At 51.0% G+C, this 26,639-nt stretch overlaps 2 protein-coding genes across 2 annotated transcripts in view; one reads left to right on the top strand and one right to left on the bottom strand.

Annotated features, from left to right (window-relative positions):
* Nucleotides 1-613: 613 nt before the first annotated feature.
* Nucleotides 614-26,344, bottom strand: LOC132652510 (collagen alpha-1(I) chain-like). The gene is made up of 4 exons (XM_060378612.1): nt 25,868-26,344; nt 25,140-25,245; nt 24,450-25,052; nt 614-4,305 (listed from the first exon to the last, which is right to left on the bottom strand). The coding sequence occupies exons 1-4, from the start codon at nt 26,342-26,344 to the stop codon at nt 4,163-4,165; spliced, it is 1,329 nt and encodes a 442-aa protein (XP_060234595.1). The 3' UTR covers nt 614-4,162.
* The window catches only part of Gata6 (GATA binding protein 6), a 32,733-nt gene continuing 31,921 nt past the window's right edge, over nt 25,828-26,639 (top strand). Inside the window, exon 1 of the mRNA XM_021642220.2 lies at nt 25,828-26,153. The gene's annotated coding sequence lies outside the window, so the exon portion shown is untranslated. The remainder of the gene's footprint in view (nt 26,154-26,639) is intronic.

Here is a 26,639-nt window from a genome sequence, read left to right as displayed (position 1 = left end):
AAAGAGACAGCTCTGACAGCAGGAACAGTCTAACAAGAGTTCAGCATCCACATGAGGAAACAGGGAGCCACCTTAGACCCCCTACACATGGGTGACTTGGCTTGTAGGGGGTTGATCTTCACAAAAGAAAGGAGGGAGGGAGGGAGGGAGGAAGAAGGAAGGAAAACACCTGGGCATGGTGACTCACATCTTTAATAGCAGCTCTTGGGAGGATCTCCGTGAGTTCAAGGCTACTCTAGTCTACACAGTGAGGCCCTGTCTCCAACAAGGCTGTGTTGGCTTCTTTTTGATCAGAACTGTCTTTAAAGGACCTTTTAAAATAGATTCTATAATTCCATGTTTGGTGAAGGAAAATGGACACACAGCTCAGATTATCTATCTTCCCTCCCTTTATCCCTCTTAACAGGGGCTTTGGAAATGATTGTGATTTCCTCTGTGTTTTGTTTTTGTTTTTGTTTTAATCAAGCCAGGCATGGTGGCACGTGTCCTTAATCCCAGCACTCAGGAGACAGAGGCAAGCCTGGTCTACAGAGCAAGTTCCAGGACAGCCAGAGAAACTGTCTCGAAAAACAAAACAGCAACAACAACAAAAATCACACACACACAAAAGAGATGATTTTAAAAAAGCTCTGTTCATTTACTTATCTTGGGTAGGTTCTTAGACAGACAGACAGACACACATACACAAATATGATAAGTACAATTTATTCAATGCTAGTAGGACAGTATCTGAGTGCAGTGACCAAAACTGGGAAATTAAACTTGATATATTACTCCTGTTAAGCAATGCAGTATGGTATATATGTCTATAATTCCAGCACTTAGGAACCTGAGACAAAGATCTCAAATCCCGTATCAGCCTGGGCTGCACTGAGATGCCCTGTCTGAAAGTAAGGAGCAAACCAAAATGAACATAGTAAACAAAAGCCAGCACTCAGGAGGTGAAGCAGGAGGCCATTAGTGTAGAGTAGAGCCTGGGCTACATAGTAAAACCCAATCTCTAACACGTAAGTAAATCATGTACACACGCACACACACAATCATATCAAATCTCAAGCTTAATTTGATTGTTTCCAGCTGTTCTATTTTCTGGTCCAGAATTCAGTGCAGGGAACCACAATCCAGATCATCCTATCTTTGGTTCTTTCACCTAGAACAGTCTCGGGGGTTTCCATCACTAACGCTGGAGAAGTCCTGGCCAATTGCTTTATGGAGTGGGCTTCTGCTGGGGTTGTCTCCAATTTTCTCCTAGGTTCTTCTCGCTGTCAGAGTGACATGGGGTCCTTCTCAGGTCACTTGCTGCCCAGAGGCAAACAATAGTCACCTTTCTGCAGGTACTATCCGCTTTAATTCACTGACGAATGGTATCTATAGATTTCTGGACCATAGATCTCTTTCAAGCCAAGCCTGGTGGCACACACTATGAATTCCAGCACTTGAGAAACAGAGACGGAATTTTTTTGCTTAAGCTATAGAATTATCACTATGTTGCCCAGACTGGTTTCCAGCTTCCGGCCTCAAGTGTTCTTCTTCTGCCTTCCACGTGGCTGGGACTAGAGATGCGCACTACAGTCTTCTCTGAATTGCTATTACTGGGCTGTTTTCCAGACATCGGTTTCATTGTTCTGTTTATCAGTTGTAGTTTATCTTGGACAGGCTTTGTGGTTTCTGCTAACCTATGTAGCCTTCAATGATCCATAGGGCAAGTACAAGAGAAGACTATTAAGCTACATTTATTCTGTTGTCCGTTTTGCCAAAACACCTCTAAGGGCGTGCCGCCCAGACGTGGGTGGTAAAGCCTCTGCCTCCACACCTCCATGTTAACTCCTGACGGTTCAAGCCTTCCTTGGCAATTCTAGATTTTTTTTTTTCCTGCCAAAGAATCCAGGTGCAATTTAAAATTTTTTATTTTCAGGGGGTGAAAACCCAGCACTCAGGAGGCAGAGGCAGGCAGGTCTTTCAGTTTGAGGCCAGCCTGGTCTACAGAGCAAGTTCCTGGACAGCCAGAGTGGCACAGAGAGACCCTGACTCGAAAAACAAAAAGCAAACAAAAGCATTATTTTATTTTATTTATGTGTGTGTGTGTGTGTGTGTGTGTGTGTGTAAGTGTAAAAGAGCAAAGAGGGAGAGAGCATGTCGATGTGAGGACTCAAAAAAAGCTAGAAGGGAGCATCAGATAGATCCCTTGGAGCTGGAGTTACGAGTGTGTGTGAGCCACCCAACATGGGTGCCGTGATCAACACCTCAGTCCTCTAACAGAACAGCTAAGTACTCTTAAGCCCCTGAGCCATTAATCGAACCCATCAGAAAAATTTTTTTTTTTTTTGAGACATGTTACGCTAAGCAACGCGGGCTGACATCCAGTAGTGACCCTTTTGCCTCGACCTGCCAGTGCTGGGCTTACACTCTTGTGCCTAGTCCTAGGTACTGTTTTAATACATGATTTGTCCTTAAAACATCCCTGTGAAGGGATATGGAAGTATTGTTACTTCCCCTCTACAGACAGGTGGACCCTGGGCTGGAGACGGCTGGGTTGGTACAATGCTTGCCTCGCTTGCCTGAGGCCCTGGGTTCCAGCCCCGGTACCACATAGAACCCAAGAGTGGTGGTGCACACTGCCATCCAGGAAGAGGTAGAGGCAAGGACTCAAGAGTTCAGTGTCATCCTTAGCCAATGACAAGTTCAAAGCCAGCTGAGCTACCTGCAATCCTGTCTCAAAACAAAGCAAAACAAACCCAGGGTGTGGAGACACGGCTCCGGGTCAGAGGTGAAGAGCTAGGCGAACGCCAGTGCTGAGAGATTTTTAGCTCTTGTCCAGAACCTCTCTAAAGAACGTTCTTTCTGTTTGCATACAGATCATTTGATGTATGAAAAGATGCTTATTTATATTTTATTCTTTATTTTCTCAGTGGTAGACTTTGAAAATCACGAGCCCTAGTTTCAGTCACAAAAGAAGCTTCCTGCAGACATCAGTTACAACAGTCATTTCTATCGCAGGGTGAGTCTTTTTTCTTTCTCTTGTTTTTGCGGTGGGGCTTTTTTTTTTGTCGGGGGAAGGGTAGAGCTGTCCATTGTCTCTGGCAGCACAGGTTGGCTTCAAATTTACTATGTAACTCAGGCTGGCCTTGGATCCCTATCCTCCTGCCTGCTTTCTCTTTCCCGTTCTTGCTTAGGCTTTACACTCATGCACACAGTCAGGCTCAGGTGGACCTCGGCCTCGGCGCAACAGTCCATCCGGAGGTTTTACAGTCACCTGTGCCAGCGTTTGCCCCTCCATCCCTCACCTGGTACAGAAGAGGCACTGGATAAATATTTGCTGAATAAGCCTCTGACCCCTTGGCAACCTGATTGATTTTCCACCCAAGACAGGGGCCTAGCTCGGGCTTTTCTGGATTCCTGGGATTGTTTTTCTCAGCTCAGATGTCAACTGTGCTCATAACAGAAACTTGTAAAGCAGAGTCTAGGCCTGAGGTGTGGCTCGGGTGCTGGCCCAGCAGGTGTGAGGCTCTCAGTTCAATCCTTAACACTCCATTACCTGACTCCATCACCTCTCCCAAGCACGTAAACAATTAGAGATAACAGAGCCAGGTACGGTGGGCCACATGCTTGGGAGGCGGAGGCAGGAGGGTCAGGACACGGAGGTTCGTGTGGGCTAAATAGTGGGGCTCTGTCTCAAAAAACGAACAACAGGTTAGAAAAATGTCTCAGTGCTTAAGCGCATATGCTGCTCTTCCAGGAGACCTGGGTTCAGTCCCCAGCACCCACGCCAGGCAGCTCACAACAACCTGTAATTCTAGCTGCAGGGCGTCCAGCACCTCTGGCCTCCGTGGGAACGGCACTCAAGTGCACAGACTTGTCCTCCCTCCCCAGACACAGAGCTAAAAACTAACAAAACAAATCGTCAAGCACTTGCTTGTGTTACTGTGCAGGGTGCAGGAGGCCCTGGACTCAATCCTCAGAACTGCCCAGAGGTTCTCCACGTTTCCCCAGCCACAGAAATAAACCTGTCAGAACACGAACCTTTCCCCTGCTTCGGAAGCATCCTTGCTGATCCACTGATTTGATTGTCTTTACTAGAGACAGGGTCTTGCTGTGCAGACCAGTCTGGCCTCAAACTCACAGAGCTCCACCTACTTCTGCCTCCAAAGTCATTAGATGGTCTTCAGAAACATACTTTAATGATGAGTGTGATGAAGGTGGAAGGCTGGGACCCCAGCACTGACGAAGGGAGGCTGCAGGATCGAGAATTAGAGGTCATCCTTAGCTCCACAGGAAATCTGAAGCCACCCTGGGCTACACGGGACTCTGAAAAAAGAGAAGATGAAGAAAGGAAAAACAAAAACAAAAACAAAAACAAAAAACAACCTAAATTTAGGTAAGAATATTAGAAAGCAGGCATTTGCCTCTTTTTACAAAGTTTATAAAAATTGGCAAGATGGCTCAGCAGGTCAATATGCCTGTCCCCAAGACTCAACACCTGATCGTGGTTCCTCAGGCCCCCCAAGGGGAAGTGAAACTACTTCCCTATGGTGACCCGTGACTCCAGCCTATGAAACAGGGCAGGAACGTGCGTCTTCAAGCTCATGCATGGTGAAGAGTGTATGCATGTGTGAGCACACCAACGAATAAAGAAAAGCACTTTCAGAAATCGTAAAAAGTTAGTCAGGTGGTGTGGGTGCACATCTCTAATCCCAGAACTAGGGAGGCAAAAACAAGCGGATCTCTGTGTCCAGCCTTGTCTACACGGAGAGTTCCAGCACAGCCGGAGCTACACAGTGAGAACCTGTTTTCAAAGAATTAGAGAGAGAGAGGCTCCGTGGTGCACACCTATAATCCCAGCATGCTGGGAGGCAGAGGCAGGTGGATCTTTGTGAGTTCAAGGCCAGCCTGCTCTACAAAGTGAATTCAGGAGAGCCAGGCTACAACAGAGAAACCCTGTCTTGAAAAGCCAAAGAGAGAGGGGGGGGGGAATAAAGAAAGAGAAAAAAGATACATAGAAAGAAAGAAAAGAAAAGAGCTGGAGAGATGGCTCAGCAGTTAAAAACACTTGCTCTTGCTGAGGATCTGGGTTCAATCCCCAGCACCCAAATGATGAGTCACAACCCTCTGTAACTCCAATTTAAATGGATCCAAAATCCTTTTCTGACCTCTTAGGACACCAGGCATGAGTGTGAAGAACAAATATGCATGTGGGTGTGAAGAACAAATATACATGTGGGCAAAATACACATAAGATTAAAAAAAGAGAGAATAAATCTACTGAAAAGCATTTAAAGCTGTGATAGCCAGGTGTGCTGTGCCTAAATCCCAGTACTCAGGAGGCTGAGGCAGAAGAGTAAGCAGTTTAAGGTTATCCTGGGAAGATAGGGAACCTTTTCTCCAAGAAAGCTTAACAAGTGAGGAAGAATGTGGCTGGGAAGCAGCTTATTGGTAAAGGCCCTCGGCCCACACTCTAGTATGACAACAATCCAACATGCAAGATGTGATGGCACCCTTCTGTAATCTAAGCGCATCAGAGGCTGAGACAGGAGGAGCAGGGGTTCGAGGGCAGCCTAGGCACAGACAGCAAATAAATCCCCCACAAAACCGCCACAACAAATAATTTCTCTTTGCAAAATATAAAACCATATATTTAAAAAGGAGCAAACACTGGGTGCGGTGGCACACACCTATAATCCCAGCTCTTCAGGAGGCAGAGGCAGGCAGATCTCTGTGAGTTCAAGGGCAGCCTGGTCTACAAAGTGAGTCCAAGGCTTCACAGAAAAACCCCGTCTCAAAAATAAAACAAAACAAAACAAATAAAAAGGAGCAAACGCTTATGAGAGGGATGAAAAAAGAAAGCACAAGAGACCTAAAGAAGAGGGTGTTTCCCTTATTTATAAACAAAAAACTTCAGTTTCAAGAAAAAGTATTTAAGCTGGATGTGCTGGTGCTTGCCATTAATTCCAGCACCTGGGAGACAGATGCAGGTGGATCTCTGTGAGTTCAAGGCCAGCCTGGTCTACAGAGCCAGTCCAGGATGGCCAGAAATGCACAGAGAAACCAAAAAACTACCACCACTACCAATAACAATATCAAAAAGTATTATAGAAATGTGCACTCCAGAAACTGAGGCAGAAATAGAAAATTCAAGGCCAGTCTGGGCTACACATATGTAATATGTATATATATTATATATTATATTTGTAATATTAGTATATTATATTATAATGTATTATATATGTAATATATATATTCAGGTGAATATCTCTAAGAGATCTGAGATCGGATGCCCTCTTCTAGCCTCACACACAGGCCCATACACCCTTTCACATATGCAAACATTCTCATAGACACACAAACACAAAACAATATGAACCTTTTTACAATAATAACTTAAAATGTGAAATCCAGAGAATGCCTCGCATCTAATAATATATGCCTATAGAAAATTTGAGGCCCAGAATGTCTCCAAAACTCCCCCTTTTTTTTTTGCTTGTTTTGTTTTTTTGAGACAGGGTTTTATCTGTGTAGCTCTGGAAATCACTCTGTAGACCGGGCTGGCTTTGAACTCAGAAAGGCTGGGATTAAAGGTATGTGCCACCCTACCAGGCTAAATAATTTTCATTTAGTTTTATTTTATGTGCTCTGGATAAGAGTGTCATATCCCTTGGAACTGGAGTTACAGACAGTTATGAGCTGCTTCGAGGGTGCTGGGAATTGAACCCAGGTTCTTTGGAAGAGCAGCCAGTGCTCTTAACTACTGAGCCATCTCTCCAGCCCCCAAAACACAGTTAAGTCGTTTACCTGGAACTTGGAACAGATTTTCGAAGAGGTAACATGATGAGTGAGGATTGGAATCCCGCTTTCCTCCCCTGGCTGTGAGTGCTGCTGAGACAAGAAGAGCCTCAGTTCTACCTCGCTCACTGCTGGCACCTACACTTCCTGCGTTACTCCAGTGACTGAACTCACAGAGATCCACCTGCTTCTGCCTCCTGAGTGCTGGGTTACAGGCATGCACCAGCAGGGCTGGCTCTCTTAACCATTTCTAAGGTTCCAGTATTGAAATCACATCATATCACTACCTAGTTACAGATGGTTTACCTTGTTAACAAAACCTCATTTTTCCCTGGTTTGTCATTTTTATGGAAATCTGAAAGAATCAAATAGCAAAAGTAAACACTAATTTCTAAGCAAACACAAACAATAATGCCTTTCTCCTCCGAACATGACTGAGACCAAGCAGGGATTTTTTTATTTTTCAGAGACAGGGTCTCAGTTCGTCTAGACCCGGTCTCCAACTCTCTGTGTAGCCATGAAGCAGGGGCTTTTTATAAGAACAGAGATGCATGTCTGATTTTAGGTGCTTTGAACAATGAAACACAATGGTTCATAATAATGGTTCAAATTTTAAATTATACGATAAAAAACAAGTGATCTACCCATTTGTGCATAGTCTGCACTAACTAGACTCTGAAGGCTTATCATCATCATCATCATCATCATCATCATTAAATTGGGAGGGAGGCAGGCTGCAGAGATGGGTGGGAGGGTGGTTTAAGGGAACAGATAAGATCAAAATATATAGCACACATATGTGGACTTCTCTTTCTTTTTTGTTTTTTGTTTTGTTTTTCGAGACAGGGTTTCTCTGTGTAACAGAGCCCTGGCTGTCCTGGACTTACTTTGTAGACCAGGCTGACCTCAAACTCACACAGATCCACTGGCCTCTGCTCCCCTGAGTGCTGGGATCACAGGCATCCACCCCCACGCCTGGCTTGTTTTTTGTTTTTCCTCTCTCTCTCTTCTGCCTCTGTCTCTCTCTCTCTAAGACAGAATGTCATAAATTCTAGGCTGACCTCAAATTGCACTGTGTGGTTAGAGATGACCTCTTGATTCTGATTTCTCCTGCCCCTACCTCCAAAGTGCTGGATTAGAAGCCTACAGTGGTGGCACAGGACTTTAATCCCAGCATTGGGGGCCTGAGGCTGGGGGTGGGGCGAAGGCAGGCAGATCTCTGTGAGTTCGTGGCTAGCCTGCTCTACAAAGAGAGTTCCAGGACAGTCAGGGCTACACACAGAGAAACCCTGTCTTGAAGAGAAACAAATCAAAACAAAACAAAAAAACCGCCAACAAACAAACAGCACACAGAACCCAGCCTAGTTCCCCAAGTGTCATGTGAGTCACTCTTGTTTTTGGCTGTTTAAGAGTGTGTGTGCGCGCTCAGCTTCCTCTGCAGGTCCTGCCCTATTTCCCATGTATTTGGGGAACTTCCAGGAAAGGAAGATCCTTGCTTCACGTGATGAATGGCTTTCCTTAAATAGGTCACTGATTCTCACAGGGGACACTTCTCCCAGATTGGGGGTGGGGAGGCGGGGGGGGTGTAGAAATCTGGACACCCTGGACAAAACAATGGGGCCATAAGCAATAGCGGCTGTAAGCTGACTTCAGCAAAAACGAAAGAGCGCGTTGACATTGTATTTGAATGAACTCTTCAGGGTGACCTTTGCTACTCGTGTTCTCTTTTTCTGTGGTGTGACCTCATCCTTGTTTGTTTTTGGAAGGCCAATTCTGTCTCTTTATGTCATATCTAATGGCAAAAGGAAATTGCTCCCCCCACACACACACACTAGGTAGCATCTTGACTTTGATTTGTAAGTTGGCCTCATTTTTTAAGATTTATTTTAATTGTGTATGTGCACAGGAGTGCTCTTGGGGGCAAGAGACATCAGACCCCTTGAAGCTAGAGCTAGAAACGTTTACGAGCTGCCTGGTGTGGGCGCTGGGGCTCCTCTGGAAGAGCACATGCCCCCTTAACAGCTCCGCCATTCCTTATCCCCAGCCCTGTGCAGTCATCATTTTGGAGAACACATATTCATTTGCTGTTTTCTTCTGTGAACAAATGTTGCAGGGAAAACAACCCTAATATGACTTCATATTCCTTCCTTCCTCCCTCCCTTCTTTCTCTCTTCCCTTCTTTCTTTTTCTTTCTTTCTTTCTTTCTTTCTTTCTTTCTTTCTTTCTTTCTTTCTTTCTTTCTTTCTTTTTCTCTTCCTTTGGTTTCTTGAGACAGGGTTTCTCTGTGTAGCCTTGGTTGTCCTGAACTTGCTTTGTAGATCAGTCTGGCCTCACACTCAGAGAGATCTGCCTGCCTCTGCCTCCTTTAGTGCTGGAATTATATGAGTGCACCACCATGCTCAGCCTGACTTCAGATTTTAATCCTATGGAAGTTCACATGGATTAAGGATGCTGGGAGATGCCATTGAAACTGATTCCTTAACATTAAGAAGCTAAAAACAAAAGAGGGCTGTGTTCTATGTCCGGCAGAGAAATGGGAGGTACTTCTGTCCTTCAAGTACATGGGCTATTATCCTGGCTGGCCTTGGAACACCCTCTGTAGACCACAGTGGCCTTATACTTTTGGTGGTCCTCCTGTTTCCACCTCATGAATGCTGGGGTGACAAATGTGCCACTATGCCTGAAGATGCTATTGATTTGTAATAGTTTCTTTTTACTTTATTTTTTTGTTTACAGGGGTGATATGTGCCCAGAGAGGCTAGAAGACAGTGTCAGATCCCCTGGAGTTGGGGTTCCAGGTGGTTGTGAGTTGCCTCACAAGTCCACTGATAGGGGAGGTCTTCCTCTCCTTCTTTCTGATCTTAGACTATCAGTTCTCATCAGAAGTGGCTGCACTGTCATCTTCTGTGGCCTGGTAAGGCTGCTCCCCCCCAGGGGGAGGTGATCAAAGAGCAGGCCAATCAGATTATGTCAGAGGCAGTCCCTCTTCCCATTACTATGGAACCCACTTGGACACTGAACTGCCATGGGCTACATCTGTGCAGGGGTTCTAGGTTATCTCTATGAATAGTCCTTGGTTGGAGTATGAGTCTCTGGGAAGTTCCCTGTGTTCAAATTTTCTTGTTCTGTTGCTCTCCGTGTGGAGTTCCTGTCCTCTCCAGCTCTTGCTATTTCCCACTTCTTACATAAAATTCCATTCTCTCTGAGTTCTTATGTGCGCTCATCCTGTGTGCTTAGAAGGCCTGTTTCCTTGATGTCCTCCATCCCTGTGGCTCTTACACTCTTTCTTCCTCTTCTTGGCTAGGGTTCCCTGAGCCCTGAAAGGAGGGATTTGATGACACATCCCATTTAAGACTGAGTGTTCCAAGGCCTCTCACTCTCTGTATATTGTCTGGCTGTGGGTCTTAGTACTTCCTATCTGCTGCAGGAGGAAGCTTCTCTGATGGCACTGATTAGGGGTCACTTTATTGCTACATTCCTTTTGTAGTAATTGGTTTTCCTCAGGATAGAACAACTTTTGACATTCAACTCTCTCCTAGCTGGTGGGCCTGGGGTCTGAATTCAGGTCATTAACCCTGGGTGGCAGGCACTTTTACCTATTGTAACATCTCACCAGCTTGGAGTTTTTGTTTTATTGATTTATTTATTTTTCTTTTATAGGGTTGTTGGCATACTTATTAAAAAAAAAAGCTCTTTTATTTACTTTTCTTTTATCTCTTTCTCCCTACTCCACCCCAATCCCTTCCAACACCCCAACACCAGGTAGGAGAAAGAAAGGGTTAGTGGGAGAGAGGCACAGTTCTCTTAGCTGCTTCCTGCTGGTTGGGGTCATCGGGTTCCTTGGAGACAGTCCAATCCTCCTTTCAGGAGATCTCCAACTTCTTGTCTCACTGCAGCAACAGCAACAGGAGCTGAAGTGGGGAATCAGCAACAGCCTTGTTCTTTCTCAGTGCTTCTCACTCTCTGGCCTCTGGCATTTATTCTCTCTCCAGAGTCCTCAGATTTAAACTATCCACAGCTGGCAAAGAGCTCCTCTCAGAGCCCACAGGAGGCAAATAGTCTGCTGCTGTGGACCATCTGAATCAGTCCCACATCCCACACCTGGGACCAAAACAAAATCATGTTTATATCCACAACTCAGGATCTTGCTTATGCCCAAGCTGGCCTCTTACTGGAGGCCATCCTTCTCCCTCAGTCTCCCAAGTGCTGGAATATATGCATATATTTTATTAGAAAACCACTGACAAATATATCAGAAAGTGAGTAGGGCCTCATAGAAATGAGTCAACTTTCTCAGTTACAAGGAGAAGGTGATAAGCTCTTGGGGAAAAAACTACCAGTTAGAAAGAGATGCCCTTAAGTCACAGAGCAACTGTTTAAGATTGATGAGAGTGAAAGAGTCGTGGAGCAGATTCCTGGTGAGGATGGTGTTCCAGGCCTGGTGTGGAGGGTATCTCCAAGGCTCTCCCCAGTCTGCAGTAAGGGCCCAGACTATTCAGGCTTTACTCTTCTGAGGCAGCGTTACACCCTGCAGCCCTCACCAAGTCAACCTTGCTGGCCCGTAGCTCACCGTGCTCCAGACTGGCCTTGAATTCTGCCTTTGCCTGAGAGGGTGGGGATTAAAGCTTGTACCACCGAGGTCCCGAAAAACCCAGATTTAACCACCAGTTGGACTAAGGTTTCTGTAGTGGTGTTAGTTGCTAATGGGAGAAAAGAATCCACAGCAGGCCTTTGAAAGTTTTAGGGTGTGGTTGCACACGCCTTTATTTCTAGCACTTGGGAGACAGAGGCTGGTGGCTCTCTGTGAGTTGAGGCCAGCCTGGTCTATAGAGCAAGCTCCAGGCCAGGCAAGTGAGATCTGGTCTTAACACAATAGCAAGACCAAAGTCTTAGGTGTAAACCACGCAACGAGGAACACGTCTCAGCACTTGCTTTGTCCGTGCGAGGCCTTAAGTTCAAGCTGAACAGAAAATAAACGTAGGCATGCTTGCTGGATGATCTGGAGACATGTCAGCTTGAGCCAGCTGCTCAAGAGGCTGAGGCAGGAGGCTTGCCAGCTGAAGGCCAGTCTGGCAGCTTGGCGAGACTGAAAAATTCAAGGAAAAGGCAGTGTGACAGGGTGGAGGCCCAGGGCTAGAAGCTTGTGCTTGGGTTCATCTCTGTCACTGCTAGCTGCCCGACCCTGCCCTATTCCCACAGCTCCCCTGGGCCTCCCCTGTGAGGCAGATCTCATAAAAGCATGTTACCTGCAGAGTGGTGCAAACACAAAACGAAACCTCTTGGGACCATAGCTGGTACGAGGCTTGTGCTTATCAATTTACATCAATACAGCCTAACTGAGAATTTCCTTTGGCCCCAATCATGAGTCCACTCACTCACTAGTCACCAGACAGCGAATGTGTCCTACAGGTTAGCAAATGGGTAAAGCCATTTAACTAATGCTGGCAGATTATAAATGTTCATTCTGTAGCTGGCTGATTACAGCTGTGTATTCCATCTGTCTACAGATAGACAGGTTGAAACGGATCCAAATCCCCAAACTTGGGGCTGGGGATGTAGCTCAGTTGGCAGAGTGCTTTCCTGGCACACGGGAAGCCCTGGGTTCCATCTCTAGCACCTCATAAACCAGGCAGAATGGTGTAGGTCTAATCTCAACCCTTGGGAAGTAGAGGCAGGAGGATCAGGAGCCCAAGGTCATTGTCAGTTGCATATCGAGATCTGCCGTCCTGGGCTACAGACTGTTTACAAAAACACTAATTCTTAGTTATAAAAAGACCCCGATGCTTTTTGAATGCTGATCCAATACCGCAGTGGAGAAGTCTGCACCTGACTTCATGCAGGTCACAGTGAAAATGTGCTCACTGAAAATGATGTTTTCAGTGCCAGTAATTGAATTTAGGCCTATAAGGCAAATTCTCTATCATTGATCTACAGCCCAGATCTTACTCTGTGCTTTATTTTATTTTGGTTTGGTTTTCTAAGCCCGGGTTTCTCTGTGTAGCCCTGGCTGTCCTGGAACTCAGCCCGTAGACCAGGCTGGCCTCAAACTCACAGAGCCACCTGCCTCTGCCTCTAGAGTGCTGAGATCAAAGGCGTGTGTCACCATGCCCGGCTTATTCTGTTTTATTTTGAGACAAGGGCTTTCTTAATTGTCCAGGCTACCCTTGAACTGTTGATCCTCCTTTCTCAGTCTCCTGAGTAGCTAGGATTACAGTCATGTTTCCCCAGGCATGGAGAGGTGCACTACGAATTGTGGAAAACTATCTTCACACTGTGTATCTAAATCATATAATAAATTTTATGTTTAGAGTTGAGTCTCAACCCCAGGATAGCTAATTATACACGTGATTTTTTTTTTTTTTTCAAATCTGAAGGACTTCTTGGCTCCAGCATGTCAGATAGGTGACAGTCCCCCTGCGTGGATACTTCAGACTCCTTGGCAACACTGAGAAGGCTATTGTCAACAATGGGAAATGGCGTCCTGTTCTGTCCAGGGGACGAGTGAGAGTGACTTTGGTGGGTGGAGGCTCTGGGGCTGAAGAAAATCCAGCATGGAAGAAGTGTCCAGAGGGGTGCAGGGCACCAGGGCTCTCCTGTTATTTCCACCTCTGTGGGGGTTGCCTGATCTCTGAGAGGAGGGAGCTGATGGAGACATCATTTAGGGCTGAGGGTTTCAAGGGCTCTCACACTCTGTGCAATGTCCGGCTGTGGGCCTCTATGTTTGTTTCCGTTTCTTTTTTGTTTTTTGTTTGCTTCCTTTTTCTAGACAAGGTTTCTCTGTGCAGCTATGCTGGACTAACTTCGTAGACCAGGCTGGCCCTCGGACTCACAGCTATCCTCCTGCCTCTGCCTCCGGGAGTGCTGGGATCACGTGTGTGCACCACCACGCCCCGGCTTGTTCCCGTTTCTCATGATGGCTGATGGAGGCAGGGAGTGAGCAGAAGGCCCTTAGAGTCATATTTACCACTATGGTTTTTTTTGGGGGGGGGGTTGTTTTTACAGTGGTATTTGATTTTACTCTAAGTCCCCGGGCTATCTCTTCTCTGCTTCTTCACCCAGTAGCGTCAAGTGTGGATTTCACCTTGCAGAGCAGGCCTTAAGTCAGACCAGACGCTGGCTGGCTACTCCCATTGCCCCAGCACCTCTTGCTCGGAGGGTGCCACTGTCAGTCAAAGGGTTTGGAACTGCCTTGGTATTTGCTTTTCTCTTTTGGTATCTCACAGGGTACCTTCCCATATCAACTACACTGGGACATAGGAGTAAAGGCTCTATTTAGTCAGCAGCTCGTGTTCAAGGAGTCACGTGTGCTGTCATCAGCTATGAGTCCTTGCCCGTTTGTAGAGAGCAACCTATTGTCTAGGCAACAACCTGGGTTGCCAGGGATTCCCATCGAACCCCTTTGGCCAACAACTGCAACAATGTAACCCAATCCCAGGACTGGAAGCTTCATTTGGTGATGAGAGAGCAAGTTAGGACTCTGTCTCTCCCACTCTTTGCCAATCTCGTCTGGATCACCTTCATCTGTGTGTCCATCTTAGGAAGCTTTAGGTGTCCATCTGACCCCTCACACACTGTCCTTCCCCATATTTCTCCCCTCCACCCTCTTGCCCCTTCTAACATGATTGTCCTATTTCAGCTCCCCTCAATCCAGAATTGTCTTTTATTAGAAGACTTATCTAAAATCTCTAGTCCGGTAGTTCTCAATCTTCCTAATGATGCGGTGACCCCCAATCATAAAACGATTTTTGTTGCTACAGTATAACTGTAAGTTTACTACCGTCACGAATCATAATATCTGATATGTGACCCCACAAGGCCTCTGACCCACAGGCTGAGAACCACTGCTGTCCTCCACACCTTCCCTCTGCGGCTCTATGATTGTATTTGGCTATCCCCGAGTTAACAGCTAGAGTGCACAATTTTATGTCTGTTTTTGAGACACGTTCTCAGATAGCCCAGACTGGCCTCAAATTCCCTCTTGTTCAAGGCTGGTCTTGAACTCCTAATCCTCCCCCGTGGTATGATCATAGGTGGGTGCCACCAGGCCTCATTTTATAAGGTGTCAGGGATCTGACTCAAGGCTTCACGTATTTCAGGAAGGCGCTCGGTGAGCTGAACTACATCCCAGCCCTCTCTATATCCATCTTTATTAGTACATTTTATTATGTTGCCCTGGCTAGCCTGGAATTCCAGAGTGCTGGGATTAAAGGCATGTGCCACCAGGCCTGGACAGTGTAATACATTTCATCGTGAAACAATCTGTGGATACATCAGAGTCTCAGAACCGCATTTCTTTTATGGACTGATTTATCGATTGGTTGATTGATTAGCCTCACGTAGATTAGGTTGGCCTCAAACTCAGTATGTGGCCAAGAACGATGTATTCACAAATCCTCCCAAGGTCTGAAGTCCCACGGAGCCCATCACCACACCTGCTCAGGACTGGATCAGGGGTTTTAAAATTCTTTTTAACACATTTCTGTGTGTGTGCTACGTGCACTCAAGCGTACGCTCTCAGAAGTGCGCCGTGATCCTCACGCGGAGGTCAGAGGACAGCCTGCAGAAGTCTGTTCATCCTTCGGCTGTGGCGGTCCCAGGGCTGGAACTCAGTTCTTATTTGTCAACCTGACTGGATCTGGACTTTACTAAAATACGAGCCTCTGGGCACTCTTGTGAAAGACTGTATTGATCTGATCATTTGAAGCAGAAAGACTGTATCAACAAGGCGTGCTGGCACAGGCCTTTAATCCCAGCACTCAGGGAGGCAGAGGTAGGCAGATCCCTGAGTTCAAGGCCAGCTCGGTCTATATAGCGCATTCCAGAACAGTCTTCTTTCGCTGATGTTAGAGCCACCTTCCTCGGCCTTCCGCTGTGCACTAAGGACCAGCAGTTCTCCGGGAATTCTCCGTCCTTGTGGCGCCAGTCTGGGAATGTGGAGACGCCCAGCAGCGTGGACATCCGGGTTCTCGGCCGCTCCTGTATGACACATCCATTGCTAGACTGCTCCGACCGTATCCTGTAAATCATCTGGTAAATCATATAATATGACATTATAATAACATGTATGTATATGCGTCTACATGTTTGTCTTCATCCTACCAAATCAGCTTCCTTAGGTAAGTGTGAGTATTGCATTCAGATTGGTAGCAGCTGCCTTGACTTGCTGAGCTGTCGTAACCGCCCATCGGTCAAGGATTTGGGGGTTTGTTGGGGGTTTGTTCGTTGACCCCCGAACACTTCTCCTGCCTCAGACTCCCAAGTACTGGAATTGTGAGCATCAACACACTCAGGCTGCCTGTGGCCTTCACTGACCCTCGAAGCTCACCTCTGGTCCTCTCCGAGGCCTTGTCTCATGTCTTCTCTTCATGTCTTTGATCAGCCTGCCTTTCTCTAGTCGCCAGGCCCTTGACATCCTTTCCTCTCTTCAACCCCCCATAAATAGCCTGAAACAGAATATCGTCCTGCCAAACAGTTCAAACAGCCTACCAGGTATAAAAGATACCCTTCTCGTTATCTCCTTCATGCAGATGAAGAAATGGAGAAGCAGTGGTATTCAAGGGCTCACAGCAGAGAGAAACGGGGATTTGAACTCATGACTCTAGGCTTTCAGCTTTCTTGCTAGTTGCTGTGAGTTTTATCACCTGCAGATGCTGATTCACATAGGTTCACTTCTGTTCACCCAGCCATTTCCATAGCTGCTTGGTATGCTGACCTTCACCCCCCCACAACCCCCGCATCTCTTTTTGAGACAGGGTTGCTCTGTGCAGCCTTGGCTGTCCTGGACTGGCTTTGTAGACCAACCATGATGGCCTTGAACTCACAGAGGTCCTCCTGCCTCTGCCTCTTGAGTGCTGGGATCAAAGGCGTGCGCCACCAAGCCTGGCTTGGTTTTCTTTTTCTTTGTTTTAAGACAGGGCCTCAAGCAGTCATCGCTGGCCTGTGTGGACCTGCTTTCACCTCCTAAGTGCTGAGGTTTATAGACTGCCATCATCACTCCCGAATAAAAAGGGTCTTTTGAACAACGTAGCTGACCGCAGTGCTGACTTTGAGTAGGGATAACACAGTTGTGCCTTAGTGTGATTTAGCTTCCTTAGGACATGCTTTACAGGGACAGATGATGCTTATTTAGGCGCACAGTCCTGCCGGGCGGTCATGGTGCACGCCTTTAATCCCAGCACTCTGGAGGCAGAGGCAGGGCAGGTGTATCTATTACTGTGAGTTCGAGGCCAGCATGGTCTACAGAGTGAGTTCCAGGACAGTCAGTCACACAGAGAAACCCTGTCATGAAAAACAAACAAAAAAGCAGCCCCTCCCAAAGTTTATAAACTTGGAACACTACTCATCTACCTACCTACCTACCTATCTATCTATCTATCTATCTATCTATCTATCTACCTACCTATCTATATTTATCTATCCATCCGTCTGTCTATGGAGAAAGGGTCTCACTGAGTAAGCCTAGCTGGCCTAGCCCTCCCTCTGTAAAGTAGGCTAGCCACACACTTGCAGGGATCCTCTTGCCTCCGCTTTTTGAATCTTGGGATTACTGGCACCTGCCACCATTCCTAGGCAACATTTTTACCCCCAAGATTTGATTTTATTTGTTCCTCTTGAAGGCTGGTTTTCGCCTGGGCTCAGACTCAGAAGCAGACCCTCCCAGTGAGGACAGCCGACGCCGACAGCTGGCCATCTCTTCCCTGAGCTTTCTTGGCCTTCCTTCATTCTCTTGACCAAGGTCTATCCTGTCCGCAGCCTCATCCTCGTCTCTGTGCGCCTTCAGAGCTTGCATGTCAGGACTGTGGAGCGACAGTCTCGGAGCCCCAGGGGCTTTGCTCCTGGCGTCTCCTCTTCTCTGTTTAAGGGCGGCCATGCTGGTGGACAGCATCCTCTTCAGAGAGCCGGGACAGCTTTCAGGTTCTGTGAGCTCTCTGGGGCACTGTCTGTCAGGTCAGGAATCCCCATTGCTCCCCTCCTACAGTCACCGAGGTGAGAACACTCAGATTGGCAGCCAGTCTACTTGAGTCACCACTACCTTAATTACTTTACCTTAATCAGGTTTATTTATTTGTTTGTTTTGGGATTCTAGGTATTAAACTAAGGGCCTGGAGCTGGTTATGCATGTGCCCTGCCACTGGGCTGGTCCCCACCCTAGAAAATTCTGATAATTTAAGATAAACAAAACCGATAGATAGATAGATAGATAGATAGATAGATAGATAGATAGACAGAGAGACAGATAGACAGATAGATAAACATGCTCACTAACTACACTGCCCTCACAGTGTCCACCATCCTTGGTGACCACTTTTAGTCACACGTTTATGGGCAGAAAAGGACATCTTTAAGATTTATTTATTTTATGTATAGTGCTTTGTCTTTGCGCATAACAAAAGAGGGAATTGGATTCCTCTCTGAGTGGATTGTGAGCCACCACGTGCAGCTGCTGGGAGTTGAACTCAGGTCCTCCTAACCGCTGAGCCATCTCTCCAGTGCGAAAATGAAGTATTTAGAAAGCAGCTTCCATCAGAAGACATTTCAGCGATCTGAAAACCCGAGTCTAAGCTAACGGTTTGGCCTTTGGAGATGAATCATTCGTTTTGTTTAGCTCACTAGTGTAGTATTTAGATTAACGTCTGAATTTGTATTGACCTGATAGGAACCAAAGAGCCAGGCCAACCATATGCATGCCATCCCCACGGAGCCTAAAAGGCAGCACCCTGGCCATTAGTCTGTGATGAATGCTTGTGTGAAGCAATATTTTTACCATTTTATGGACAGAGCAACTGAGGCACCAAGAGGTTAAGTGTCTCGACCTTGATCCCATTGCTCTTCAGTAGATTTAGGATTCCGGGTCTCACCACAGCTCCCTGGGATTTTGTGTCCCATCTTAACCAGTTCTGCATGAGGCAAGCTCAGGTCTTTCACGTCTGTACCCAAAGGTCTTTGACAATCTGTCTCGGGAAAGAAGGGACGAGGTTTGCTGAGGTAGCAGAGGTGTCTGGGAACGAGAGCAGTCCCTGGCCCTAGCTGCTTCTTCTGATCCCTGGAGGCTTCCATCCATGAGGATTCAATCAGCCTCAGCTGGCTGGCTGGGGTGGAGGGCAGGAGGACTGTCAATCTCGGGAAGCTGCGAGCACTCAGGGTCTTGAACTTTATCAGGTTTGGATGTGTGATTGTGAAAGTAAAGAGCAGAAAAATGACAGCACTCAGTAAATCAAACAGAGAAAAGATCAGGACTGTCAAAGACCAGAGGAAAACAGTCTCTGGGCCCAAATGGGGCCAAAAGCCTGCAGAGAGGGAGAGAAAGACTTTCACACACACCCTGGACTCTGCCTTGTGGAAGACATATCTCTTTCACTGTCTTTATCTAGAGAGCAGTATTCTTTGTTGAGGTCTGGATCTTGTTTTAGAATACACAGTGGAAGGAGGAGGAAAAGAAGGAGCAGAAAGAACACAGGATATTTGGAGTGGCCCAGGACCCATAACGCGCTCCTGTGGCGTGTCAGAAAGCACTTGCCTAGCATGCATGAGGCTTCCAACTGCAGCACTAAATAAAGAAAACTAAAACGAGCTGGGGGAGGTGGGAGCGAAGAAACCCACAAAACAATAATAAAAACGAAAGTGGGATAAGTCTACAATGCTGAGTTGATAGGCAAAAAGCTTGAGAGGTGTTAAGGTTAGGTGCAGATCAGTTTAAAGTGGTTCTTCTAATATCCAGCGCCCATCTCCCTGGTTGCTCTTCTCCATGGCTGTGTGATAATTTCCTCCTCTATCTCCAGAGAGGAGCTGGCAGGGAGGGGCTGCAGTGGAGGACTGGGATTCTTTTTTGAGGAGCCTCAAGAATGCTATCTCGGTCCTGCAGAAGATGGAGTCTGCTACTTGCATTTGCAAGGGGGGAAAAACGAGGAATGTTTTCCTCTTCAAAGGCACCAAAAGCCAGCAAAGGACCAATGTTTGTCTCACCCCTCACCTCCTCCCCTACCATAACGCAATAAATAAAGTCCTGGTGCTGGTACACAGAGGGCTCAAAGCAGCCCCCAACTCCGTGCTTTCCTGGGAACTCATTTAGTGCTGGGCCGTTAGGTCCCGTACAAAGTTGAGATCTGGTGCAGCCTATGTGAGGCTGTCAGTAAGAATTCTTAGGGCTTGCTGTGTGCCAGCATTCTACCAAAGGTTTTAGTCTTTGCAAAGATCCCATGAGGGAGTCCTTCCCACCCTCTCTACCTCCCTCTTCCCTCTCTCTTACTTTTTCTTTTTCCTTCCTTCCTTCCTTCTAGTTTTTTCTTTCTTTAAATCTTTTATTATGCTTACGTGTGTATGTGCCCCCAATGCACACTTGCCACAGTGTCTGAGTGGAGGTCAGGGAAAAGCTGTGGGAGTTGAGTGTCTCAATGAAACTCAGGTCATTGGTTTGTCCTGTCAGGAAATGCCTTTACCTTTTGAGCCATCTTCCCCGAAAGTTTGGTTTTGGAGACAAGGTCTCACTGTGGCCTGAGAATCAGAGTCCTGCCCCAGTCTGTGCACAGTGAGTCCAGGCACAATCAGCACACCCTGCTTTGGTTTTTTAGCTCTGTTTTACAAAAGAGGGAAGTGGGATAGAGAAGAGACGCTGGGCTGGGCGGCTTGCCCTCCTCACGCGGAAAATAGATGTGGGATTAGGAGGTGGTACAGCAGCCCCAAGCCCTGGGCTAGCCGAGGAGCTCTTACAAACTATCTCAGCCTCTAACCCACTTTGCAGCCCGGAGGATAACTGCAGTCTTGAAGTGCCCTTTCAGAGAAAGACAAAGCTTCCCTCAGCCCCTTCAGGAAGCTGCCTGCGGCTCCACAGGCTCAACCTTCTAGACTGTAGCTGCCTCCTGTTTCTTCTCCCCACGGTGCCTACTCAGGACTGTTGGCGAGTGGCGGGAAGCTGGAGGGCTGCGCAGTGGCAGGCAAACCCTTTGGTCCTAATTCTCTGCATATTTGCAACATAGCTGAATGGAGAGGTCATATTTCTGAGTAGGAACTTTTCTTGGTCACTCCCCTCTCGCGGACTCAACGATGGCACTTAGAACTTAGAAAATCTCTCAGAAGCCCCACTTTCTCTTTTCTCCCCCCACCCTACTCCCCACTTTATCAATCCCTGCTCCAGGCAGACACAGGTCTGGCGCAGTGGGGTCCAGATCCCAGAATTCACACCACCGGCAGTCTCCAAAAGCTGCCATATCCAGGGAGACCTCAAGTCTAGCTCACCCCACGGGGCTGGAAATTTGGGTCTCACTTTCTTGGGGGTAGAAGTTCCCCTTTCTTTCCTTCTCCTTCCCTTTCTCCTTCAGAGGCTGGGTTATAGGGCCAGGCTACATACAGAGGGTGTTTGGGGAGTATTTGGAAGGGATAGGAAAAGGGGGTGCCTGTAAGTTCACCCCTCAGCATCAGGGCTCAGAAGAAGCTGCCCGCCTTTCGGAAGTGAGCCCAGCTTTCGGAAGTGAGTAGGCTGGGGAAGCAGGAAAGTCCTACCCATGGAGACCTCCTGGGCTGTGCCTGTCCCCCAGCCTCTCAGCCCTTCCTGCTTCAAAGCAGCAGAAAACATCAAATCATTATCTGACCACCCCAAGCGCTCCCCGGACCCCACACCAGGACTTTCAGAGTCTGGGAAGTGGGCGCGCCTGGCTTTACCTCTTGAGAGGGAAGCGCTGGCTTTGGCTAGTACAGCCCGGGCTTCAAGTAGCCATGCCAGCCGCAATTAATGATTCTAAATACTGCATTTCACCAAACCAACCTCTGAGAGTCCACACCCTTCCTGGGTTCAATCCCAGGACACAGGTCTATTATCTGCCAGGGGTTCAGAAGTTTTGCTCACGACCCCCAGGAGATATGGGGTGCTTCCCTGCTCCTAAAATGAACCATGGGGAACGTAGATAGGCATGATTTGGTTTTGTCTTTATTAGTATTAGGGAGGAAAAAAAGAAAAAGGAAAAGAAAAGAAAACACCGGTAGGACAAGACTACAAACACTTGTAATTCCAATACTCCAAAGGCCCGAGGCATCCTGAGTTCGAGGCCAGCCTGCCACCCATGATAGACGGCTTTGTTTTAAAGGGGGATAAAGGGGCGAGTTTAAATGGTACTTTGGACTTCGTTGACTTTGGTTCTGCAGGCTTGGCTGGAATGTTTTAGGTGCCACAGCTCCTGAGTTAGGGTTAGGCCCAGTGCTTGGCACCCCCAGGCCAGGGGGCCTAAGACAATGCCTCAATAGCAGCTCCAGGTCGAAATGGACCTTTTGAGGTCGCGATCTCAGGCAGGCTGCGGAGGGAGGCCGGCGCCGGCGTGGAATTTCTTTATCGGGATTCGGGAGCCGCCGGCCCCTCCGCTTCTTGAAGCGATCCCAGAGAGCCACCTTTCGATCCTCGGTCAGACGTGTTGGCCCTTAATAGCTAAATTTATTTGGTTTAAAGCGGCGATGGGAGACGCGGGGAGGGGAGATCTTTCGTCGGCCATTGGGTGGCCCAGATAACAAGCTTTAAGAGAGAGAGAGAGAAAAGAAAGTAGAAAGGTTAATGGCCGAGAGTGGGCCGCCGCCGTCGGGCGTGGGGCTTTTACAGCCACCCTCCCCGGCCGCCCCCTTATCTCCGCCGCGTAAGGAGTACATTAAGTCCCGTAAACAGCGCGCCGAGAGGGATGCCACCTCGGTGACCCTGGGGGCGGCCGCGAGCCCACCTCTGCGCCGAGCGGCCGGCGAGGTCACCCGGGGCTGCGCGCGCGCAGGGCCGCTGGGCGAGGTCGGGGCCCCGCGGGTGGCTCTCTCTCCCACCGCCCCGGCCCATCAGATCCAGGCCAAGACGGGGCAGGGCCGACCCCGGGACCGAGCGACCTTCGGTCTTCACGTGATCGGCGTCTGCTGCAGCTTTTGTTTGTTTGTTTGTTTATGGGACAATAAAAATAAAACGGAGGAAGGGACGGGGAGAGGTGGGGCAAAAAGAAAGGAAAAGAAGAAGGAAGCGTCGGGAGGTGAGGAGGGCAGGGGACCGCGAGCGCAAGTCAAGAGCGCCCCGGTGGATGGCTGGCGTGGCGACAGGGGGACACCTGGCCCACACTAGCCGGGGGACTCTGGGGACACTGGGGAAAACGAAAAGGGCCAAGGTGACCCGTGGGTGGACGAGTGAGAGAGTTCCTAAGTCGGTGAGGAACGAGATACAATCTCATTATCAACATGGAGCTCCCACTCGTTTTGGAGTGCGTGGGAATCGAACCCTCGCCCTCGGGCACTCAGTAATTTACCGGCGAGCCACAGCCTCGGCCTTGATATTTTAGAACTCAAAGTCCAAACCCCGTTTGAGACAGGAATTGCACGCGTGGGTCAGCCCTTCCCCCCTCCCTGAATCGCGTGAAACTGACAGGTAGCGAGCTTGAGTTTTGCAAGACCAGGGGCGTGGAGGGACTGACAGGCCCAGGTCTGTCTGTGCCGACCCCGGAAGCCCGCGCCACCGGGCCCCCGAACACCCCTTCCGTTTCAGCCGCAGCCCCCGCCCCCTGCCCAATTGGCTGCTGTGTTCCGGCTCGATTTGAGAGGCGGACGGCGGTGTGGCCCGGCCCAAAGAGGGGAGCCCGGGGGGCCAGGCCGCGCTCCGGAGCCGGCCCTCTCTCGGGCCTGCGCTCCCGTCTGAGCAGTCGAGAGCGAGACGGTTTCGTTCAGGGTTGGCAGAGGGGAGACAGCGAGAGCTGGGGGGAAAGAAGGAAAACGAAACAAAAGAAAAACACGGGGGGAAAGGCTCCCGGGCGCTGTCTAGGGCACGGTGGGGGGCGTCTCCAGCTCTCGGGGCTCCCCCTGGTTTAGGGGGTCCCCCGCACCCCTGATTCAAGGAGGGCCCCGCAAGGCGCCGTTGCCGCAGCCGGGCGGGTCGGGGGGAGCAGAGCGGGGCTGCGGGCGGCCGGGCTCTCGCCTGGGTCCCCGGGGAGCAGAGCGGGGCTCTCGCCTGGGTCCCCGGGGAGCAGAGCGGGGCTCTCGCCTGGGTCCCCGGGGAACAGAGCGGGGCTGCGGGCGGCCGGGGCTCCCGCCTGGGTCCGGGGACAGGTCGGACGGTTCGGCTTCCCGCTAACTGACAGGAGGAACCGTTCTCGGGCCGACTCCGCTCGGGGAGCCGGCCCCCCAAAGGTGGATGCTGCGGCCTGAGAGGGGAGCCGGCGCTCCGTCCTCCCCCTCCGGCTGGGGACTCCTGAATGGCTGGGGACGCGGCGGGTCCCCTCCCGGGCCGCTGCGGCCCGGCGCCGGACCTGTCACCCCGGGGCCACCGTGCTCCCCAGGCTCGGCTGCGCGGCCGCGGGGAGGTAGGGCGGTGGGGGCTGCTGCTGTCCCGGGGAATTCAGGCAAGATAACGGACCCCCCAATTAAAAAAAAAAAGCCAACAACAACCAAAACAACCAGGGCAGGAGCAGGTCTGGCGTGCGGGCTCTGTCCCCCTCGGCCCTGAAGGCCGTTCACAGCCGGGATTTAGTTAGCCGAGACGGTTATTAGTTTTAGCCAACATGAACTGCAAAAAATAAAAATAAAAAATTGCTTTTGAGAGCAAAGTGGAGCCATTATTTCGGGACAATCGGGCTGGAAGGAAAGGCGATGTCCAGGCCTTAAGGGGTGGCTTCCAGATGACCCTCGGAGGTCCCAGTCCGCTTAAAAGTAGAAATTTCGTTGGAACTTACCGAACGGGCGAGCCGAGGCGAGGGCTGGGCGCCGCGGTGGGAGCCGGGCCGGGCGGGCTCTCGCGGTGGCTAGGAACTTTGGCTCGGACCCGGCTGCGGCGGCCGCCAGCGGGACCGGGGGAGGCGGGGAGGACCCCGGGGAGGGGGGGAGCCAGAGGGGGACCCCGGGGAGGGGCGCAGCGGCACCCGAGCGGCTCGGGGTGACCTCGGGCGCTGGCCAACCTCGCGGCCCCTTCCCCCGCCGGCCGCGCAGGTCGGGCCCGGGAGGGGACGCCCGAGAAGCGGCATCTCGCGCGCGAACCCGCGGCCCGCGGCGCCCGGTGCGCTCGGCGTCCACCCCACCGCACCCTCTCCTCGAACGAAAGTAAAAGCGCGGGAGCGCGGCGCCTCGCGGGGGTCCGCGGGGAGGGCTCGCCCGGTCACCTCGGGGGCGTGGGCGCCGAAACCGGCCCCGCGAGCTGCCGGCCGCGCTCGGCGCCGTCACCGCTGGGAGGCAGCGGCCGGGGGGAAGGTGTGAGCGGGGGTGCGGGGCCGGGGCTGGGGGTGAGGCCGGGGGTGCGAGGCCGGGGCTGGGGACGGACGCTTCCTTCTGGGCCGGGGGAGCTCAGAGCGTCGCCTGCAGCCGGGCGCCGTCCCGAGCTCCGCCAAGCCCCCCGGACCCGGCCTGCGGTGTGAGCCCCGGGGCCGCACCTTCCCGGGCCGCGGCGCCCCCGACGGGGTCGGGAAGGCTCAGGTCGCCAGCACCCCGGGAGGAGGAGGAGCTGCGCGTCCCCTGCCGGCTTCGGGGCGCCCTGACCTGGAGGGTCACAGCGGCGCAGCCAGCTCCTCCCGGCCTGCTTCCCTCCCCCTTCTGCCGAGTGTGCGTCTGTGTGTGCTTGTGTGTGTATGTGTTGTGTGTGATGTGTGTATGGCGTGGTGTATGTGTGGTATCTGTGATGTGGTGTGTGTATATGTGATATGTGTGTGTGGTGTGTGTATGTGTAATTTGTGTGGTGTGTGTATGTGTGATGTGTGTGGTGTGTGTATGTGTGATGTGTGTGTTGTGTGTATGTGTGTGATGTGTTGTGTGTGATCTGGTGTGTTGTGTGTGTGTTGTGTGTATATGTTTGTGTGTGGTGTGGTGTGGTGTGTGTGTATGTGTGTGAAGTGTGTGTATATGTGGGGTGTGCGCCTGTGTGTGTATCCAGGCACCCGAGGGGGGATGTGCCCCACCTACGTGCCGGTGGTCTGGCGAGGCCGCACCCCGGGGTCCCGGAGCGGGGCGCCCCCTGGGCCGACTCTCGCCGGCGCTGGGGACCGGGCAGGCTGCCCACGCCCGCGGGCCTCCCGGGCGCTCCCCTCCCCCGCCCCTCCCTCCCCCCGCCCCTCCGGCCTCTCCCCTCCTCCTCGGCCCCTCCCCCTTCCCTTCACCTCGGCACCGGCCGCGGCGGCGGCAGTCCCGACCCACAGCCTGGCACTCCGGCGGGCGCCGTGCGCCGCGCCCGAGTCCAATCAGCAGCGCGGGCCGCGGCTTTCCGGCCGCCAGGCGCCTCCTCCGCTCTTATTCCCGGCCGCGCCGCGCCGCCCGGACTCCCCGCGCCCGGCTCCTCCGCCCGCGCCGCGCTCCCAGCCCGAGCCGCGCGCCCAGCTGGAGCCGCCGAGGTTCGCTCTCCGCCCGGATCCCCGCCCGCGCCGCGCTCCTCCGCCCGGATCGCCGCCGCCGAGGTTCGCCCTCCGCCTTTGTTCGCCTCCCTCTCCCGCCGGCCGCCCCCTCCGGGGACCCCGCGCTCCGGGACCCCGGGCCGGCCCCCGCCCCCTCCCCAGGGCGTCTCTGCCGCGGCCTTATCTTGGGCGATCTGGGCGCCCAGGGCCGGAGGCCGCGGGCACACACCTCTGCGCCCGCCGCGCGTGGGCATCCCTCTCCGCGTAAAGCCGGCGCCGGCGCCGGCCGGGGGGCCCTGTCAGCCCCCGCTGGCCCCGAGGGCGTCCTGCCCCTGCCCGGCTCTGCGCGCCTCTCCACCCCGCGGGGTCCGGGACGCTCCGGCCTGTCCGCACGCGCTGGGGGGACTGTGGGGAGGATAGTGGGGGGGGGGGACGGTGGCGGGGACGGTGGGGGACCGTGGGTGGGCCGGGGCTGGCCGCTCGGCGTGTAAGGTGCGCTCGGCCGGCCGCGGCGGGGCGCGTGGCCCAGGCCCCGGTGGCTGTCCCGGC

This window comes from Meriones unguiculatus, chromosome 2 (genome assembly GCF_030254825.1).
Source record: "Meriones unguiculatus strain TT.TT164.6M chromosome 2, Bangor_MerUng_6.1, whole genome shotgun sequence".
Taxonomy (NCBI): domain Eukaryota; kingdom Metazoa; phylum Chordata; class Mammalia; order Rodentia; family Muridae; genus Meriones; species Meriones unguiculatus.
This window is presented reverse-complemented; position numbering and strand designations above follow the sequence as displayed.

Coding starts and splice junctions, on each gene's coding strand:
- LOC132652510 (XM_060378612.1), bottom strand. CDS start 26,344: ATGCCCACGCGCGGCGGGCGCAGAGGTGTGTGCCCGCGGCCTCCGGCC. Junction 25,053..25,139: donor GGGCGCCGCGGCCCGGGAAG/GTGCGGCCCCGG, acceptor CGACGCTCTGAG/CTCCCCCGGCCCAGAAGGAA. Junction 4,306..24,449: donor CGCCTCGGCTCGCCCGTTCG/GTAAGTTCCAAC, acceptor CTCTTTTTTCAG/AGTCCCGTGTAGCCCAGGGT.